At 65.6% G+C, this 17,423-nt stretch overlaps 3 protein-coding genes across 12 annotated transcripts; 1 reads left to right on the forward strand and 2 right to left on the reverse strand.

Annotated features, from left to right (window-relative positions):
• The first annotated feature begins 36 nt into the window (after positions 1-36).
• Mrpl54 (mitochondrial ribosomal protein L54) lies at positions 37-2,534 on the forward strand. 3 transcript variants are annotated; one of them, XM_047530959.1, is made up of 3 exons: positions 37-196; positions 884-1,049; positions 1,160-2,534. In XM_047530959.1, exons 1-3 carry the CDS (start codon positions 79-81, stop codon positions 1,290-1,292), a joined length of 417 nt encoding a protein of 138 aa, XP_047386915.1. In that variant the 5' UTR covers positions 37-78; the 3' UTR covers positions 1,293-2,534. The 3 variants fall into 3 exon arrangements, with proteins under 3 accessions (XP_047386915.1, XP_047386917.1, XP_047386916.1); XM_047530961.1 differs by lacking the exon at positions 37-196 and adding an exon at positions 424-560; XM_047530960.1 differs by lacking the exon at positions 37-196 and adding an exon at positions 445-575.
• A 28-nt stretch (positions 2,535-2,562) lies between these two features.
• Rax2 (retina and anterior neural fold homeobox 2) lies at positions 2,563-7,029 on the reverse strand. The gene is made up of 2 exons (XM_047530958.1): positions 4,140-7,029; positions 2,563-3,714 (listed from the first exon to the last, which is right to left on the reverse strand). The coding sequence occupies exons 1-2, from the start codon at positions 4,350-4,352 to the stop codon at positions 3,376-3,378; spliced, it is 552 nt and encodes a 183-aa protein (XP_047386914.1). The 5' UTR covers positions 4,353-7,029; the 3' UTR covers positions 2,563-3,375.
• A 164-nt stretch (positions 7,030-7,193) lies between these two features.
• On the reverse strand, positions 7,194-14,208 carry Matk (megakaryocyte-associated tyrosine kinase). 8 transcript variants are annotated; one of them, XM_047530937.1, is made up of 14 exons: positions 14,035-14,208; positions 12,014-12,229; positions 11,765-11,824; positions 11,327-11,440; positions 11,128-11,243; positions 10,825-11,044; positions 10,305-10,398; positions 9,435-9,500; positions 8,658-8,757; positions 8,515-8,590; positions 8,369-8,442; positions 8,069-8,264; positions 7,668-7,754; positions 7,194-7,600 (listed from the first exon to the last, which is right to left on the reverse strand). In XM_047530937.1, exons 1-14 carry the CDS (start codon positions 14,095-14,097, stop codon positions 7,361-7,363), a joined length of 1,722 nt encoding a protein of 573 aa, XP_047386893.1. In that variant the 5' UTR covers positions 14,098-14,208; the 3' UTR covers positions 7,194-7,360. The 8 variants fall into 8 exon arrangements, with proteins under 8 accessions (XP_047386893.1, XP_047386892.1, XP_047386894.1 ...); XM_047530936.1 differs by having other exon boundaries at positions 7,195-7,600; positions 8,506-8,590; XM_047530938.1 differs by lacking the exon at positions 12,014-12,229 and having other exon boundaries at positions 7,196-7,600; positions 8,506-8,590.
• Positions 14,209-17,423: the final 3,215 nt, after the last annotated feature.

The following is a 17,423-nucleotide window of genomic DNA, read 5'->3' on the forward strand; positions in this document are numbered from 1 at the left end:
GGGGCCTACGACTCCCAAGTACCCCTCGGGCAGGCCGGCTGACGTCTCCCGGAAACGTGCAAGCATTCGTCACACGTCATGGCGGCTCGACGCCTCTTCGGGGCTTCTCGTGCGTGGGCCCGCTGGAAAACCCGGGAGATCCTAGACTCTGCCTCTCCTGGAAGACTCTTGGTTCGGGATTATGCCAAAAAACCGAGTGAGCCGGGGTAACAGGGACCAAGAGGGAGACGGTGGACACACGGGGAATCGGTAGCGCGCAGGCGCTGGTTGAGAAGGCGGGCCTAGAGTTCCTGCGCAGGTGCAAAAACAGATGCCAGGCTGGGTGCGCAGGCGCAGTTTGGCCGCTCGGCGGACGCCTCAGGGCGCGACTGCGCCCAGTGCGCAGGCGTCGGCGTGAACCTCTGCGGAGCGCGAGAATATTTTGTGCGGGAGCGGGTGTGTTTCAATGCGCAGGCGCGGGTAGGCTGGAAGGAAGCGGGGAGCTAAGGTTCTCATTCTATTTATGCTTCCAAGTAGCTGTGTGATCTTGGACGAGCCGCCCCCGGGAATCCGAGAACGATGTGCGCCCCCTCTAAGTACTAAATTTTATTACTTTAGTTATTAAATTTTACCTGGATGTAGCCTTGCCTGATCTCCTGTGTTGAAAGGAGGAAGTAGGCAAATGTTAGGAATTACAGACGCGTCAGGCCGGTGGAGGGAGGCCTTCTCCGTGAGATGAACAGGAATCAGAACAACTCAGAGGGAGTTCTCAGCTAGCTGGGTCCCCATGATTTGGAGGTAGAAGAGTCCTGCCAGGGCTAGAAGCTCCCGAAGAGGGGACAGGAAGTGAAGGCGGGCCTTGGAGGGCGGAGCTGGGCTGACATGACTCCCCCTCCGCCCCCAGTCATGAAGGGGGTTAAAGGCGGGAAAGGCAGCGTGGTCAGCGAGGCCCTGAAGGACCCGGAAGTGTGTACCGACCCGGTCCGGCTCACCACGCACGCCATGGGCGTCAACATCTACAAGGAAGGCCAGGATGTGGCCCTGAAGCCGGACGCCGAGTACCCTGAGTGGTGAGTGGACCCAGCCGAGGCTGAGGACATCTGTGCAGGGGGGCCAGCCCGGGGCCCTGATGGTCACCACCTGGGGACTGGGCCAGCCCTGATTCCCGCCCCCCCTCCAGGCTGTTCCAGATGAACGTGGGCCCCCCAAAGAAGCTGGATGAGCTGGACCCCGAGACCCCGGAGTACTGGCGGCTGCTGCGGAAGCTCAACATTTGGCGCCACAACCGACTGAGCAGGAGCAGGAAGTTCTAGCTGGGCGCTGGGGGCTCCAGGCTCCAGGAGGAAGGCTTCTCCAGGCCCCAGGCCCCCGGTGCGCTCTGACACCGGCAGGCGGGAGCACCCCCACACCCCAACTGGGCTTCTCCTCCCGCTTCCCCAGCCTCAGCGGGCTGCTGGATTTCCTAACCTTGGCCTAGCGGTCTCAACTCCGGACGTGGACAGGGAGGTGGTCCCGACTGAGCCTCGACCTGAGCCTCTGGAGGCAGAAGAGCCTTAGTGAGCGTCAGGAACAGAAAGGTCCAAGGCTCGCTGTCTGGCTTTGGGGTCCAGATGTGTGGCTCTGTCTGTCCCCGTTCTTTATCCTCCCAGTGGGTGGCACTCAGGGCAGCCTAGCCCCAGGCTTCCCGGCCAACACCGCCACTCATCGAGTGGAACTGGGGGTGGACTTCCAGGGCCAGTCAGCTAGGCTCAGAGACCTGGTCCTCCCTTCTAGCTCCAGGTCCTCCACTGCTCTGTCCTGCTGGAGCCCAGGGCTCAGCCTCCCTCTCGGCCCTCCCCAGCTGCATCATGAGCCTGATATGCAGCCCAGGGGGGAACCCAGCTCCTGCATCCTGTTACCCAGCCCAGCTGTGAGGGGGGACCCAGGAGCCAGACCCAAGCACATCAGATTGCAGGGGTGTAGGGGCAGTGTCCAGTTAGGGCCAGTGGGGGCCTCTTGGAGAACCTGCCCCACCCAGAACCATTGATGGTCAGGACCATGGGCCCGGCCTCAGGTGCTCGCTGTGTGTATGTGGGTGGGGGTGCATTGGGCTGGGCCTGTCCCCTCCAGGTCCCTCTGGTTGCTGACCCTGCAAGAGCTCCTCCGACTAACTGCCCTGTCCCAGGGAGGCGGGAGCCCTCATCCTCTTAGCAGACTGCAGAGCAGATTACCAGGCGCTGCCCCTGCTGGGCAGACGGTGCCCAGGTTCTCAGGGTTGTGCCTGCCCTGTGTCCAAGCCTATGGTGGTTCTAAGTAAAAGCCAAAGTTACAGTGGACACCAGGCCCTGCCTGCCTGCCTGGCCACTTCCCGTACCCCTCCTTCCACTGCTCCAGCCACAGGGGCCCCCTGCTGAGCCTTCAGGACACCAGGACACCTGTCCCAGGGCCTTTGCACAGGTCTGCCCGATGCCCAGAGTGCTTTTCTCCCGGATTACTCCATGGCTGCTCCTCCCCTCCTGCCCAGATCACCCCATTAAAGTTGCCGTATGCCACAGTCACCTGGTTTCTCTCCAGCACTTACGCTGTCTAATGTTCTCTGCTGTGTTTTGTTTTTATTGTTATTTTGTAAAATATTCCATGTCTGCTTCACTGCTGGGACACGGTGAAGCGCTGGGGCGGAGAGTGGGTGGGCAGGGCCAGCAGGTTGCATGGGCTGGCCTGGGGGTCCGGGACGAGGCACGGGCTCCAGTGGGGGGCTGGGTTGGGGTGGGTGTGCCAGGTCAGGGCACCAGCAGCCAGCCCTGCTGCGACCCTGGGGCCTCTGCTCCCTGGCTGCCCTGTGCTGCAGCCCCACCTGCTCTGGGGGGTGGTGTGGGCCACAGCATGTCCACTACCCCTGCATGGAGCTGGGCACCGGCCATCCTTGCCGTGCGTGTCCCTGACATGGCCGCTGCCCCCCAGCGCCAGCTCCACCCCTGCTGGCCGTGCACCTCAGGCAGCGGGCCTCCGTCTACAGGCCTCCTCGGTTGAGGGACTGACCGTGGAGCCCGCCTCCCAGGACTGGTGGCGGGAAGAGCAATTGGTGGGCATGTGGCGAAAGGGGACAGGGCCACGCAGGAGAGGCTGGTGCTGTCACTTGTCATTTCTGGGGGGCTGGGCAGCTGAGGGGTGCAGACTCGAACACTCCAGGATCCCTGGCCCAGGAACCTGGCGCTCAGCCCCGCCCCACTGACGCATGGACAGAGGGCCCAGGACGCCCACGGGGCAGGTCAGGGCCCCTGGCTGGGCAGGAGGGTACCGCCCTCGCTGCAAGGTGGGGAGGGGACAGGGAGGACGGGGCAGGGGTTCCCACAGTCCATGTGGGTCTTACTCCCTGGTGACAGCCTGGCTTGACTGGCTGCTGTCACCGGGCATGTCTCAGGCAGGTGGCCAGGCTCTGTCCAGAGCCTGCGCGTGCTCCTTGGCCAGCAGCCGCAGGGACGCCTCCTCCAGCGTGAGGCCATCAGCGAAGGTGGGAGCGAAGGCGTGGGGCCCCAGGGCGGCCTGCAGCCCCGGGGCTGAGCTCAGCATGCGGGGGAGGCCTGGCACGGCCGGGGGCCCGGGGCCCAGCCAGGGCTCCAGGGGCAGTGGCAGGGCAGGGGGGCGGGCGAGGGGCAGTGCGGGGGCCTCAGGGAGCCTTGGGGCTGCCACAGCTCCTGAGCCCGACTCCACGCGCTCCTGGCGGCGCCACTTGGCCCTGCGGTTCTGGAACCACACCTGGAGGTTGAGGGGCTGCGTGAGCTCGGACCCTGCCTCCCACTCCCGGGCCCCCTCCCGCCTCGCGGACTCGCAGCCCTCTGACCCACGACCACCCGCCAGGACGCCCGTGGCCGTGCTGTGCTGGCCCCGGATTCCGGGTTGATGGGTCCCTGCCCCCGGCCCCAGGGGTCGGCCCCAAGTCCACCCTGCCTCCACTGGTCCTTGCCACAGTGCCCCCCTGGCCTCCGGGAGTCCGGGCTCATCTCTTGGCACTGGAGGCCTTTGGGGTGCTGCCCCTGCCCCCCAGCTCGCAGGCTCCCGCGGCCCCTCCCTCCACGCACTCCTCCCAGCCGCAAATTCCTGCTCCCGCCTTGAGGCGCGGGCCGCCTCCAGGAGCAGGAAGCCCCTCTCCCCTCGGCCCCCCGGCTGGGCTGGGGCCTCACCTGCACGCGCACCTCGGGCAGGTGCACCTTGGCCGCCAGCTCCTCGCGGCTGTACACGTCCGGGTAGTGCGAGGCCTCGAAGGCCCGCTCCAGCTGGTGCAGCTGGTACGTGGTGAAGGTCGTGCGGTTCCTCCGGTGCTTCTTGGGGGCCTCCTCGCCTGGCCCCAGGCCCCCACCCTCAGTCCCCGGCCCCTCTCCCGGGCTCAGGAACATGCTTCTCGCCTGGCGGGGAGGACAGTGGGAGGGCCTGCCCCAGGGAGAGGCAGGGGAGCCTCTGCCCGCCGGGGTCTTCTCCGGCCGGCCTCTCTCCGCAGCTTCTCTCCCACTCCTCGCGGTGCGTCTGGCTCCTGCGCCTCCTCCCTGGCGCCCTCTCCCTGGTGCCAGTTCTGTCCCTGTCTCTGTGTGTGAGGACCCTCGAGGAGACTGGCCTCAGGCCTCCACCTGTGCCGCCTGACGGCCTGGCCGCCCTCCACCGGCCCAGCGGGCCCAGGCGTCTGCTGAGCCCAGGGGAGGGGAGGATTAGTTGGAGCCGATTAACTGAGGCGGCCCCACCTGCAGGCGCAGTTGCCCTGAGCCTGCAGGCCTGGCTCCCCATCCAGGCTCAGTTTCCCTGGCTGCAAAATGGGGACCCAAGGCCCACACCATGGAGTCTCGGTGGAGAGAGCAGACAGCTTTGCTCAGGGAGTGTCCGCTGTCACCATTTTTATCAGGTGGGGCCAGCAAGGGTGGCTTTCAGAGTCCCGGTGTCAGCTGAGCGGAATCGAGCTGGGGGCGGGGTGTGGTGGGCTCCTCTGGACAGGCAGCACTAAGGGGCATTTTGGCCAGGTCTTGAGGTATGAATAGAAGTTCGCCATTCCTCATGCTCATTGACTCCTGCGAGAAGCATTTCCTGAGCACGTACTGTGTCCCAGGAACACACAGGAATGTCATACAAGTGGCGTTGTGGTGGAAACAGACCGTCAGTGTGGCGGCTGGAGAGAACTCCCCAGGGAGGCCCCGTGGGAAGGAAGGCGAGCCGGGCGAGGGAGAGTGCTGGGCACCACAGGAGGCCACAGCAAAGGGGCGTCCACGCGAGCACGGCAGCAGACCAGGAGGCCGGTGCGGCCCCAGCAGGGAGAGCCTGGAGGCCTGGCGGGGCCTGGGAGGGACGAGGAGCAGGACACGGGGGAGGTGGGAGGCCGATCCAGCACCGTGAGGGGCAGGTGCCAGGGGAGGCACGCAGGCTTCCAAGGGAGGGGGGCGCGGGAGCGGGGAAGGGCCCACAGGGACACCGGGAGTCGGCGGCGACGGGTCCAGCTGCAGAGGCGAGGGGCGGGAGGCCGGGCCTGAGCCAGGGCTGCCCCATCGGAAAGCTGCAGTGGGCACAAGGGTCGCTGCCCTGCACCTCCGCGCCCCAGGCAGCCTGTCCTCAGGCCCAGTGGACTCATTGCTCTGGGTGGCCCGGAAGGCCAGGGGCCTGCGGGGACACTGTCAGCTTAGAGGGCGGATTAGGGGCTGGCGGCAAGGGACGGGGCCCTCCAGCTGGCTAGGCAGCCCTCCCAGCCTCCTGCCCTTCCATTTCCCCACTAAACTACTCAGGTGCTGGTGGCCACAGAGCGGGGAGGGCTTCAGGGGCCATGCAGGAGCCCAGCCTGACCTTGGGACAGCTCCACGTGGGACTCAGCTGGGGCAGGGCTGGGTGAGCACGGGAGGCGGGCTGCAGCCTCTGGCCGCTGCCAGCTGGGGTCCTGGGGCAAGCCTGTGTGGTCCTGTGTCCCCCGGCAGCTCCTGTGCTGGAACCTGGTTCTGCTCTGGAGAGGTGGGGCACGTGCCCCCTGGGCCTTCCACACAGCCCAAGGCCCTGGTGAGGGCCCTTGGACGTCCTGGCCAGAGCCCAATGAACCTCTTTCCTTTACACCTGGCCTGGTCTCAGGCATTCCATGATAGCAACTGAAACTGGGCCGGCCCTGCCCCACCTCTGCAGAATCCTCATCACTGGCGAATGGGAAAGTCAACTGAGAAAGCTGAGCGCCAACATTGAGCACCAGCTGTTTGCCAGCCCTGTGGCGACTGTTCCTTCACTGGTGTGAGCCTTCAGGGTCCTCACACCTTCTGGGGAAAAGCCTGGCTTATGGCAGAGGCTGCTGAGGCCCTGGGAGGGACAGCACAGCCAGCAGGGGTCAACTAGCCTGTGTGCCCAGGCCCCCCCAGGTGAGCACCCAAGTTGGCACCCTGGAGGTCCACTGTCCCAGGCACACAGCCGGGCTGCAACAGGAGGGTCCTCAGAGGTGCATGCCCAGGCACGGGGCTAGGCCCTGCACAAGGGTAGTGTCACACCAGGGCTGTGGGCCCTGTGCCCAGGAGGCCTGCACACCCTGGGTGCTCTGGGGGAGGGGGCGGGGGGCAGACGTGTCCCTCTTGCTCACATGAATGGCATCCTCGTGACGGGTCTGGTGGTCGTGGGGGCAGAACTGGGAGAGGCCTGAGCTGCTGGCGGGGTGGGGAGGCTGGCTCTGGACGCAGAGGCCGGTGTGCCTCGGCTCTGGCACCTGCCCAGCTGCCGGCACTGTGGGCCCTGGTGCCCTGGGGCTGATGGGCTCCCAGCACGGTGCCCACCCGGGAACCGGAGACACGGAGAAGGGCAAGGTGGCTTCCCCGAGCCTCTCAGAGGAGGGTGAGGCCACAGCAGAGCCTCTTCTGGGCTGGGACTGGGGTGGGCGGCGGCCGGGGACAGGAGACTGAAGGCTGTCGGCCTTCTCCCAGGAACCCTAGAGCTGGGCTCTCCCTCAGGGAGAGCTGCGTCCCGTGCGGACCTCCGTGGCCCCCAGGCCGCGAGGTCCCGGGGCACTGTCCCCACGGAGGTCTGCAGGTGGGTCCCAGCAGGAGAACCTGGATGGGCAGCAGTGGGCCCCTGCGTGCTCCAGGTGGCATCCACGGGTCCCCATCAGTGGGGCACCACGCGGGGGACAGTGGGTTCAGTGGGGCACGAAGGCTACCAGGGAGGTCCACGCGGGTCCCCGGGCCAGGCCTCCAGGAGAGGCCCCGGGGGGAGGGTGCCGGGGCCACAGACACACGGACAGCCACAGGCCTTGGATCTGGTCTTTATGAAGGCCACCGTCCTCTGCTTCCCAGGTCTGCGCGTCCACACTGCCCTGCCCACGCCGGCCTGGCCTTCCCTGGGCCTGGCCCGTGTCCTGCCCTGCACCCCTGCTCCATCGGTCCTCTGGGGCCCTTGGCTGGGGTCAGGGCTCCTGGCTTCGGGGTGGAGTGGACACGTCAGCGTCCTGTGCCCCCACGGTGGCTGAGGCGCCCGCACTGCGCAGCTCCCGAGCCAGCTTCTCAGCCACCTTGCGGAAGGGCGGCCGGCGGGCGGGCTCGGCCTCCCAGCAGCTGCCCATGAGGGTGTGCACGGGCGCCGGGCAGCCCTCTGGGGGCTCCATGCGGTAGCCCTTCTCCACGGCCTCCGACACCTCCTTCAGCGACTGAGGACAAAGGGCACATCAGCGCGGGCGGCGGGGCCGTGCCCGGTCCTCAGGAGGCCCTGCTCACCATCTTGGGGTATGGAGCCCGTCCGTATGAGAAGACCTCCCACAGCAGCACCCCAAAACTCCAGACGTCCGACTTGCTGGAGAACTTCTGTGGGCCCAAAAGCAGAATGAGGAGGCCAGCGCTCCTGCCGCGGCCTCGCTTCGAAGTCCTCCGGCAGGGTCCCCATCCAGGTGAGCCCTGACACTCCTCCCCTCAGCCCAGAGCCCATGCCCACTTCAAAGGCGGGCAAACTGTGCAGAGGGCAGGGCTAAAAGGAAGGGTTACGAGCTGGTGCTTACTGGAAGGCCATTCCCCTGGAGGTTCAGAGAGGTCTCATGCTGTGCCCAGGGTCACACAGCAGAGCTGGGATGCCAAGTCTACTCTGTAGGAACCTGCAGCCCTCAGTGCCGAAGGGGGCTCACCCCATGTTTGAGAGCCTCGGGCGCCGTCCACTTGACAGGCAGCCGACTGGAGTCCAGCCCCTTCCGCTCGGCTTTGGCCAGGCCGAAGTCACTGACCTTGGCCACCAGGTCCTCGGAAACAAGGATGTTGCGCGCAGCCAGATCTCGGTGCACCAGCTTCTTGCTCTCCAGGTACTCCATGCCCTCCGCCACGTGCCTGGGAAGGGACCCCGAGAGCCTCAGAAGGCCGGGCCCTCCCAGCTCACTGCCTCGGTTTCCCCGGGACCCTGGAGCCCACCTCCCCCCAGGAGCCCCACGCACAGGGAGAACTGCAGGAGCTGGGCGGCGTGCACCAGGGCCCGGCCGCGCGTGCGCAGGAAGTTCACCAGGTTGCCCTGTGGGTGGAGAGAGGTCGGCTCCGGCCGCGCGGCCCCGCCCACCCTGCGCCCGGGCCGCACCTTGCTCACGTGCTCCATGACGATGTAGAGCCCCTGGTGCAGGATCACCCCCAGGAGCCGCACCAGGTTCTTGTGCTGCAGCTTCCTGGGGGCGGGTGGGGGCGTGAGAGCCGGCCGGACCCGCCCAGGGCCCGCCCCAGCCCGGGACTCACGTCATGACGGCGGTCTCGTCCAGGAAGGCCTGCGCTGTCACATCGCACTTGATGTTCTTCACGGCCACCTTCTGCCCCAGGTACTCACCCTGCAGGACGGCTGGGGCGTGGGTGGGGACAGAGATCAGGACAGCACCAGCGATGGGGACCCCCAGGCACACTGACACAGCTGCAGGAACCAGTCCCACGCCCTGCAGGCCCAGACCCCAGGCCAGGGACCCAGGGAGGCCGGGATCTCAGACGCACCGCCTGGGGCCAAAGCCCGGCCTCTGGACTGCTGGAGGCCCGAAGCTCAGGGATGTTTGTTTGCAAAGGGCTCAAAAATGCCAAGAGGACAGGGCTGGTGGCTCGGTGGCAGAGGGCACGCTTGGCCAGGGCGAGACCCCGGTTCCATCCCAGCACCAGAAGACAACCCCAAAAACAAAACAAGCAAAAACGCGCAACCAAAGGTGCAGACTGTCGGACAGCATGGGCTCGTCACCCCGTCCAGTGGACTCTCAGGGTTCCACAGCATGGGCTCGGTGACCTAGACAGCGGCCACCGGGCCACAGAGCCAAAAATGCTCAGGCTCTGGACCCTTTCAGAGGAGGTGGGAACCCCTGCCCTGGGCCAGAGGGCCTCCAGGCATGGCATTCCATCCCGAGGCCAGCCTGGAGGATGCGGGGCCTGGGGCTCCCCGGCCAGAGTTCATTACTGCAGGGCAGATGGAAGCGGAGGCTCAGGCACGTGCCCATCCTGGGTTCACCCCACCCGCCACTGCCAGCTCTGGCCACTCACCTCCAAACTCTCCCTCTCCGATCTGCGCCCCCAGCGTCAGGTGCTGCAGTTCCAGGAGCCAGCCAGCTGCAGGGGAAGGCCTGGTCAGGGGTGCTCGGCGGGACCCTCCCGTGGGGTCCACATAGCACCCTGCCGTGGACACACACTCCCGCAGCCACCTTCCCCAACAGTGCCCAAGAAACCCCACGCTCGGGACCAGTGACCTAAGCTGGGTGGCTGGCAAAGCCATCAGGCTCGGACCTGTACGCCCAGCCTTGGCCGGGACTCGCCCTGGAGCTTAGAGGCAGTGCCAGGAAACCCTCCGGTCTTGGGACTGGGGCCACCCTTTCTGTCCCTCCAAATGCCCATGGGCTTCCCGTCACCTTCCTTTATCTCTGACCACCCAGGAACACATAAAGGCAAAACATACAATAAACATGGAGACCCATAAACGTTCTGGAATCTTCCAGGACTCTGGCTTCCCAAGACTCCTTTGCTTTGCGCCCTGCCCTGCAGCTGGGCTGCAGCCTCCTCCTCTTCCTCCCAACCCCTGGCGCTTCCCGGTCGGTACTGGGTCCATCCTTAGCCTGGGAGAGTCAAGTGCTTCCAGGGGCAGACAGGATACTCAGGCTCCAGGGTGGAGGGTGGCCAGGGCCGGGAGGGAACGGCCTCAGAGGGAACGAGCTCAGGCCAGGTGTCTGGCTCAGGTGACGTGGCATGAGCAGGCGCAGGAATCCACTGCATGTGGGGCTGATCTGTCCCTGTGGGCACACTACGCCTGCCCCAGGCAACCCAAGAACCTTCAGTGCCATAGCGACCAGCTCGAGCACATGCCGGGAGGCACCCGGACCTGCGCCGGGGCTAGAGAGGGGGAGGCCCGTGCCCACCTACCCTTGGCCAGCTCCTCCTCCGCAGACCTGGTGCCCTGCTTCCGCTTGGGCCTCACCAGCTTCGTGCAGATGGCGCCCTTGTCCTTGCTGTAGTGCTGCAGGAACACAGGGAGGGCCGTGAGCCTGGCCCTGCGTCCTGCCCCCTTCTGGGGTGGTCTCCGGGCCGGGGGCCGGAGGGGCTCGGGTCCCATGCCAAAGTTGGCCAATTGCATGAGAACCGGAAAAGATGTCCGGTGGATTCTGGAAGATCCTCTGGACTGACATCTCCGTTTGGAAGTTCCCGGGCTCCCCAGAGAGGCCACCCAGTCCTCAGGGACTCGCCACCCATGGGGTGGGTGGTCCTTGGGGATAAGCCCTCCACCTCTGCACTGAGGAGGATCCCAGTCGCCAGGGATGGGATGGGGGCCTTGGAGCTTCCTGGGGATGTGGGATGATGGCACTTTGGAGGTCCCTTGTCTGTCCAGCTGCCAAGACCTGGGAGGGGCCCTTGGGTCCCTCTGGGCCCTCTGGGGGCAAGGCACCTCCACCATGTCCATGAGGTTGCAGAAGCACACGGCCTCGTCGATGGTGAGGTGGCCGTCGCGGTGCAGCACGCGGTAGTGAATGACGTCGCGGCCGAAGCTCACGCACAGCACGTAGTCGCCGGGGTGCCGCGCCGACTCGCGCACCAGGAACAGCCCGTCCTCCGGCGGCTGCAGCTGCTGCACCGCCTCCTGGCCCGAGATCTTCCCGTGGAACCACCTGCGGAGGCGACCGAGCAGCGCGCTGGGGCCCAGCCGGCCGGGATCCGCCCCGCCCGCCCGCCCGCCCGCCGGCGCACTCACGGCATGAGGCTGAGCTTGGGGTCCGCCGAGAGGGCCTCGCGCTCCCGCAGCGCGCCGGCCGCCAGCAGCCCCTCCTGCCCGCTGGCGTGGTGCTTGGCGCGGTACCAGCTCTTGTTCTGCGGGGGAGGGGCGAGGGTGGGCGCTGGGTCTCGAGGGACCCCCAAGCCCCGCGTGCGCACACGGCCCCCGCCGCACTCACCTGGCAGGCCTCCAGGATGGTGACCACGTCGCCCTTGCGGAAGGCCAGCTCCCCCGGCTTGGGGCGCGTGTGCTCGCACTTGGTGATACACTGAGTGCCGGGGGCCCAGCGCCTCTGGGGAGGGGGCGGAGCGCGCGGGGAGGACGTGAGGGCGCATGGGGAAGCCAGAGAGTGAGGACGGGGAGGGGAGAAGACGAAAATTGGGAGGGACAGGGAGACAGACAAGGGAAACAACCAGAGGGTGGCGGGGACAGAGGAGGAGAGGGCGGGCGAGAGGGCTAAGAAATGTTGGGAGTCAACAGAGGGGACTCTGGACAGAAGGCAGGGAAGGCATGCTGGAGCTGGGGTCAGTGGCTGTGGTCTGTGCTGGCCTCCTGCAGGGGTGTGGACCAGCTGAGGAAGGACTGGGGACAGAGGCACCCACGCTGGGATACTCACGGTCGGCATCCTGACTGTGATGGGTGGGGGGCGCCAGGCTCCAAGAAGGCGAGGGCTCACCTGGGGAGGGGGCAGAGTCAAGGCAGAGTCCTGATTCCAGGCAGGCTGGGGCCCCAGGGTCCTGTCCCTGTCACTTGCAGTCCAGGCCAGGTGGGGGCGACAGCCAGGAGGCAGAGAGAGCCCCTCCAGGCATCTGGGGTCAGGCCCAGGTGCTGGCCCCTCAGTCCCCTTTGGGGAGGTGATCTTTACCCGGGGAGGTTCCTTAGTTGAGTCACAGCCATAAAATGCCAGCCTGGAGACCATGGAGCCTCGTCCTGCCATCTCCCCAAAGGGAAACTGAGGCACAGGAAAGGCAGAGCTCGTGGTCACAGGCCGTGTGGGAGGACCCGCCTGTCTCAGGACGGCAGCCAGCACAATGTGTAGGGAGCTTGGTGCCACCTGACCACGCCTGGTTCTTCCTCTTTTCTGGCAGTGGGCAGGGGCAGGGAGGGGGAACAGGGATGAGTCAAGGTCATTACCAAGAACCTTTGACCCTGAGGTGGAGCAGGGCCGGAGGCAGGCATTGCAGCCCTGCTGGAGAAGCTGGATCTCCTGCCCAAGTCCAGGACAGACACACCAAAGCCCCTCCTTGCTGGCTAGGCTGGAGGGCCGGCTGCCTCTCCCATGTCCCCTGCTGCAGGTGGTCGAGCATCAGGGAGGTCGAGGGTGGGGGATTCCGCTCCTCCAGCACACCTCCCAAGCCCTCCAGCCCCCGCTCCCGCGCACACTGATGAACAGGCACACAGACAGCCCCAGGCTCCGACCCAGGGACCAATGAACCGGGCCCTCCGCATAGAGACAGGTGCGCACACTCGCGCACGAGTGTGTATCCACGGACAGACACCGGACCCCGGGAACTGTGCACCTGTCCCCCGCCCCCAACTCACACACACAACCAACACCTGGGCGCCAGACGCTGGGCCACCCGGGCGCGCAGAGCTCCACGCAGGGCCGGGCACACGCATCCCGGCCACACGCGCACAGCCCTCCACGTGGACGCGCCGATACACACCCGGGGCTCGTAGCTGCGCACACCGCACCCAGAAACCTGCCCCGCCGCGCCCCGCCGGGATCGCTCTGCCCACCCTCCGCCCCAGCCACGTACTCGCTTCGCGCCGGGACGCGCGCACTCGCGCGCACACCGGCCCCTCCTGTGCAGTCCGGGCCCCCCTCCCAGAGCCCGTGGGGTCCCCACCCGCCGCGGGGTATCTCCTGCCCATTACCGCGGACGCGCTCACCTGCTCAGGGGGCGTCCCCGGGCTGCGCCCCGCGCCCGCCGCCAGGAGGGCCCCCGCAAGCCCGCTGCGCACCCCGGGGCGGCTCGGGCAGCACGACTTGGAGCAAGTTATTCGGTTTCCTCATTTTTTGGGGGGGAAGGACGGCCAGGGAGTGGGGGTAGCGGGAGGCGCCGCGGCCCGGGAGCCCCCGCGGGTCCTAGCGCCGGCCGCACTGCGGTCTGCTCGCGCGCCGCCGCCGCCGCCGCCGCCGCCGGCCCCTCCCCGCCGCGCCCTCCAGGTCCCCTGCGCCTCCCGCGCGGACAGAGCGGGGTCCCAGGACGCACTCTGGATCCACAAAGAGTCCTGACCTGGCGCCCAAGAGCACGCGCCATCACCCACCCCGGGAAGTGGGGTCGCAGAGCGCAGAGCAGGTGCTACACGCGCGTGCACGCGCTCAGGGGTTGGGGGAATAATGAGCTGCCCATCTGGGGAGGTAAGCAAGCCGCAGAGCCCAGAGGACGCCAGGACCCTTCCCAGCCTGCGGTTTCAGCTCTCTCGGTCTCACTTAAGCACCCACAGCAGAGGGCTGTTGTGCCTGGTGCCAGAAAACAAAAACAAAAGCCCTAAAAATCGCCACCTGCTTGGGCAATGCCATCATCATCGGCATCATGCAGGGGAAATCGGGGCGAGCAGAGAAAGCACTGGGAGACTCTGTAAGGGAGGGCGCCCGATGGGGCGCCTGCAGGGCCTCCCTGCTCTGCCCCTGCAGGCAGGCTGGGCCACAGGTCTGTTTGCTCTCATTGTGGACAGGCCTGTGTCCAGGCTCCCCATACTCTGCTCATGTCTGACCTCCTTGCCCAGAGGTGAGGAGGCCCAGGCGTGGGGTGCCATGTGGCGAGACTAGGAAACTGCTCAGTGCAGAGTCTCCCGGCATGGAGGCCCCCGCCCCTGCCACCCACCTCGGTGGACTCCAGTCACAGGATGGGTCGGAAGGCTCCTTCTGGTGAGACTCACCCAGGCACCATGGAGGGTGAGGGCCACGGCTCTCTGGTGGCCCTGAGTTATCAGCAGTGGCATCTGCAGAGGGGCCTCCACACTGGGCTCCCAGCATCCACTGGCTTAGCACCCATGGCTCTTGGGGCTGCTGTGGGATGGCCCAGGGTGGGGTCCTGTGAAGGGCTGGGCACCCCGCTGCTGTCATTCTAGGGCCACAGGGCTAGAGCACTCTACATGGCAACCCCCATCACTGGCCTGAAATGGAACTGTCAATAACCACAGCGGAAACCCAACCGTGCCAGGAAATCGCACTTCTGCTGCTGGCCACGACCACGCGCCACGCCAAGGGTGGCCTCCCTTCTGCCCCACAGGGCACCTGCTGTTTGAGGGGCAGCGGAGATGCCCTAGGCCCCTGTGGTGACAATCTCCGTGACATGCCAGGGACACAGGAAGAGGGTGAGAAGGGACGGCTGTCTTCGGCTGGGAGCCAGCAACCCCGGGGTTGGAGAAGCACCAGCAGTCCTCCCAGGACCCCAGGCAACCTTGTGGCGACGATGGTCCGAAGAATCAAGGTGCTCAGCTCCAAATCTCCAAGAGCTCCCTGGCCGCGTGGGCACAGCCCCGAGCTGCGCCTGACTCCCAAGAGTAGCGCTCCTGGTTGACCCGGGTCGGAACCACAGGACAGGGAGCTTCAGCCGGGAGGGAGCTGCCCACCCCGGGAGGTGCCCAGGAATGGACTCTTCCAGCCCCCAGAGCCCAGGACACCACCTCCTGCCCCTGTCGAGGGACTTGAGGGACTCGAGGGACTTGGCCTTCCCGTCTATCAGTCCTCCACTCGCATCCTTGGTGACGGTCTCTTGGCCCCTGTCAGACATTCTGAGCCCTGGTGCAGGCAGGTGACCCTGCAGTCCATACCTGGTGGCCAGCGGCACCGGAGAGCCCTGAAGGACTGGGGGCAGCCAGGGCCACGTGCACTGCATCCCTGGCGGTGCGTGGAGGGGAGCCAGGAGGGACACCAGGAGAGGACCACCCAATCTGCCCCTCCCACTGAGCAGCTGCGCTCTGGCCACCGTTGCCCTGGCTGTTCCCTCTGCTCGGAATGCCCTTCCTGCCTGCCCAGTGGCAGCTCTGAGCCTGTGCTCTGCGCCCAACTCACGTGGCACTGTTTCTGTGAAGCCTTCTCAGAGAGGGCCTGCTCAGGAAGGGCCCTGGCTGGACATGCCTGGTCCCTCTGCCAGTGGCAGGGGCTTGGACATGGCTGTGTCTCCCTGGCCTTGGGGTCAGGCTGTCAGCTGGCCTGTGAAGGAGGGGCAGGCCTGGGGCGCAGGCCACGCCTGGCTTAGGAAGCTGATGTTTCCATTCTATCCCTTCAGCAGGATGTTTCTGCCACTTACAGCCAAAGGGTCCCTCGTTCCAAACCCGGTACCAGAAGTGGGGTGTCAAGATGAATGGCCTGTCATGTGCGTCCAGTGAGTGTCCAACCAGGTAGAAAGAGGGGTGCCTTGGCCTCCCCTCCGCAAGGCGGCAGATCTACCCTCATTCAGTCGGGGGTCTGGGCTTCTGCCACTTGCCAGGCAGCCCGACCCTCCACCCCCTTCTGCGCATGGCTGCTGCCCAGAGTGTCCCCCGCAGGTGCAGCCTGCTACTCTCCAGGCTCCTGAGCTCACCTTAGGATGTGGTGCCAGAGAGGTGGGACGCAGCTGGCCGGGGCCAGAACAGTCCTGTGGACGCCCCTGGTGGGACTCCAGGCCTCCCGGAGGCCAGGCACAGGTTGTATTCAAATCTGCTCTGCTTGTGCGGCAGGAACCACCAGTGGCCGCGAACCCAGGAGCCCCGCGGCAGGCAGGTCACCGAAGCATCGCTCGGGTCAGGGCTGGCTGCGGGATGGAGACCCAGTCCGATAGCTGCTTGAATCAGAAATAATCACTATGGGGCTGGGGAGATAGCTCAGTTGGTAGAGTGCTTGCCTTGCATGCACAAGGCCCTGTGTTCGATCCCCAGCACCAAAAAAAAAAAAAAAAAAAAAAAGAAATAATCACTATGGAGGGAGGTGACTCTGGGCAGTGTCGGGGACGTGGACTACTGCCGTCTTGTGATTGTGTGTGTTGTCCGCACACGTATTTTCACTTTTCCTTTTTTTTTTTTTGGCACTGGGGCTTGAGCCCAGGAGTGCTCTACCATTGAGCTACACCCTGGTTCTTTTTATTTTGCATTTGGAGGCAGGGTCTTGCTTAGTTGCCCAGGCTGGCCTCAAACTTGGGATCCTCCTGCCTCAGCCTCCAGAGTTGCTAGGATGACAGGTATGACTGACCACCCCAAATTCCAGCCACTTGATCTAACATAGCTGCTCAAGTTCCAGTCATCAAATCTACATCCCAGTCAACAGGAAGCAGGAAGGGGTAGAGAAGGGAGTACTTCCTCCCTTTTAAGGACTCCTCCTGGAAAATCACCCATCTGTTGCTTTATCCCAGCTGGTGGAACAAGGCCACACATCCTGGAGAATGGAAAGTTGGGAAATGTAGTCTTAACACCAGAGGCTAAGGAGGAGGGAGGCAGGCACTCTGGCCGCCTCTTCTGCCAAGCTGTTAGGCTGCCCACTCCCACCTCAGGACCAGACCCAAGCTCTGAGGCCCTGTGGGACATCCTCACGTCCCCTGCAGCGGTGGCCCTGAGCGTGGCATCCCACTCTGCTCTCCTTCCTTGTCTGGCCCCCTGTGCTTCCCCGAGGGCGAGTGCGGGGTGGGCAGGGCGTGTACAGTCGTGAACTCAGGGCGGGCAGCTGGTGGCGGGCGCTCGGAGCATCACTTTTTAAGCCCATAAGTGCTGCAGGGGTGCCAGCTCCAGCGAGGCCAGCCTCCTTGTGCCCAGTGTGAAGACGGAGCCCAGGACAGGGGAGGTGGCGCGGAACCACACACTAGCCGCCGCACGGCCGCTGTCAACGGAGCAGCCAGATCAGACTGCCCCAATTAGCAGGCCTTTAAATTTAGCTCTCCTCCCGCCCGGGGACTCGGGTCCAGGGAAGCGTGCGGGTGCTTTCCAGGAAGAACTTGCCTCCCCTGGTCTGCTTTCCCGCCAGGCCTGCCGGGCCTTTCTCCAGGTGCTCACTGAGGGCCTTTGGGGTGACCACTTTGGGTGCCCTGGTGGGGAAGGTGCTCTCCGCCCGGAGCCCCATCCTCCTCATGGTGAAGACGGAGCTGGACGCATTGTTTCCACCAACCACGCGTGGGAGCCGGAGCCACTGCTCAGGGGCATAGGAAGCCGCTTCCCACTGCACACCCCACAGCACCCTCGGCCCTCGGCTGCACACGCCCAGCCCCAGAGACTTAGCACGTGTGGTTCAGCTGCCTCCTGTGTCCTTGGTGGCTCTGCCCAGGGCCAGCTACTTCTCAGCCGCTCGTCTTCTCATC

This window comes from Sciurus carolinensis, chromosome 17, assembly GCF_902686445.1.
Source record: "Sciurus carolinensis chromosome 17, mSciCar1.2, whole genome shotgun sequence".
NCBI lineage: Eukaryota > Metazoa > Chordata > Mammalia > Rodentia > Sciuridae > Sciurus > Sciurus carolinensis.

What these genes read in the sequence shown, in the direction of transcription:
- Mrpl54 (XM_047530959.1), top strand. Translation starts at nt 79, where the DNA reads ATGGCGGCTCGACGCCTCTTCGGGGCTTCTCGTGCGTGGGCCCGCTGG. An exon ending in GGATTATGCCAAAAAACCGA is followed by an intron (nt 197 to 883) that starts GTGAGCCGGGGT and finishes CTCCGCCCCCAG; the next exon opens with TCATGAAGGGGGTTAAAGGC. An exon ending in GACGCCGAGTACCCTGAGTG is followed by an intron (nt 1,050 to 1,159) that starts GTGAGTGGACCC and finishes CCCCCCCTCCAG; the next exon opens with GCTGTTCCAGATGAACGTGG.
- Rax2 (XM_047530958.1), bottom strand. Translation starts at nt 4,352, where the DNA reads ATGTTCCTGAGCCCGGGAGAGGGGCCGGGGACTGAGGGTGGGGGCCTG. An exon ending in TGCCCGAGGTGCGCGTGCAG is followed by an intron (nt 3,715 to 4,139) that starts GTGAGGCCCCAG and finishes CTCAACCTCCAG; the next exon opens with GTGTGGTTCCAGAACCGCAG.
- Matk (XM_047530936.1), bottom strand. Translation starts at nt 14,097, where the DNA reads ATGCCACTGCTGATAACTCAGGGCCACCAGAGAGCCGTGGCCCTCACC. An exon ending in CCCAAGCTCAGCCTCATGCC is followed by an intron (nt 11,045 to 11,127) that starts GTGAGTGCGCCG and finishes TCGCCTCCGCAG; the next exon opens with GTGGTTCCACGGGAAGATCT. An exon ending in CGGAGAGGGAGAGTTTGGAG is followed by an intron (nt 8,758 to 9,434) that starts GTGAGTGGCCAG and finishes CCCACGCCCCAG; the next exon opens with CCGTCCTGCAGGGTGAGTAC.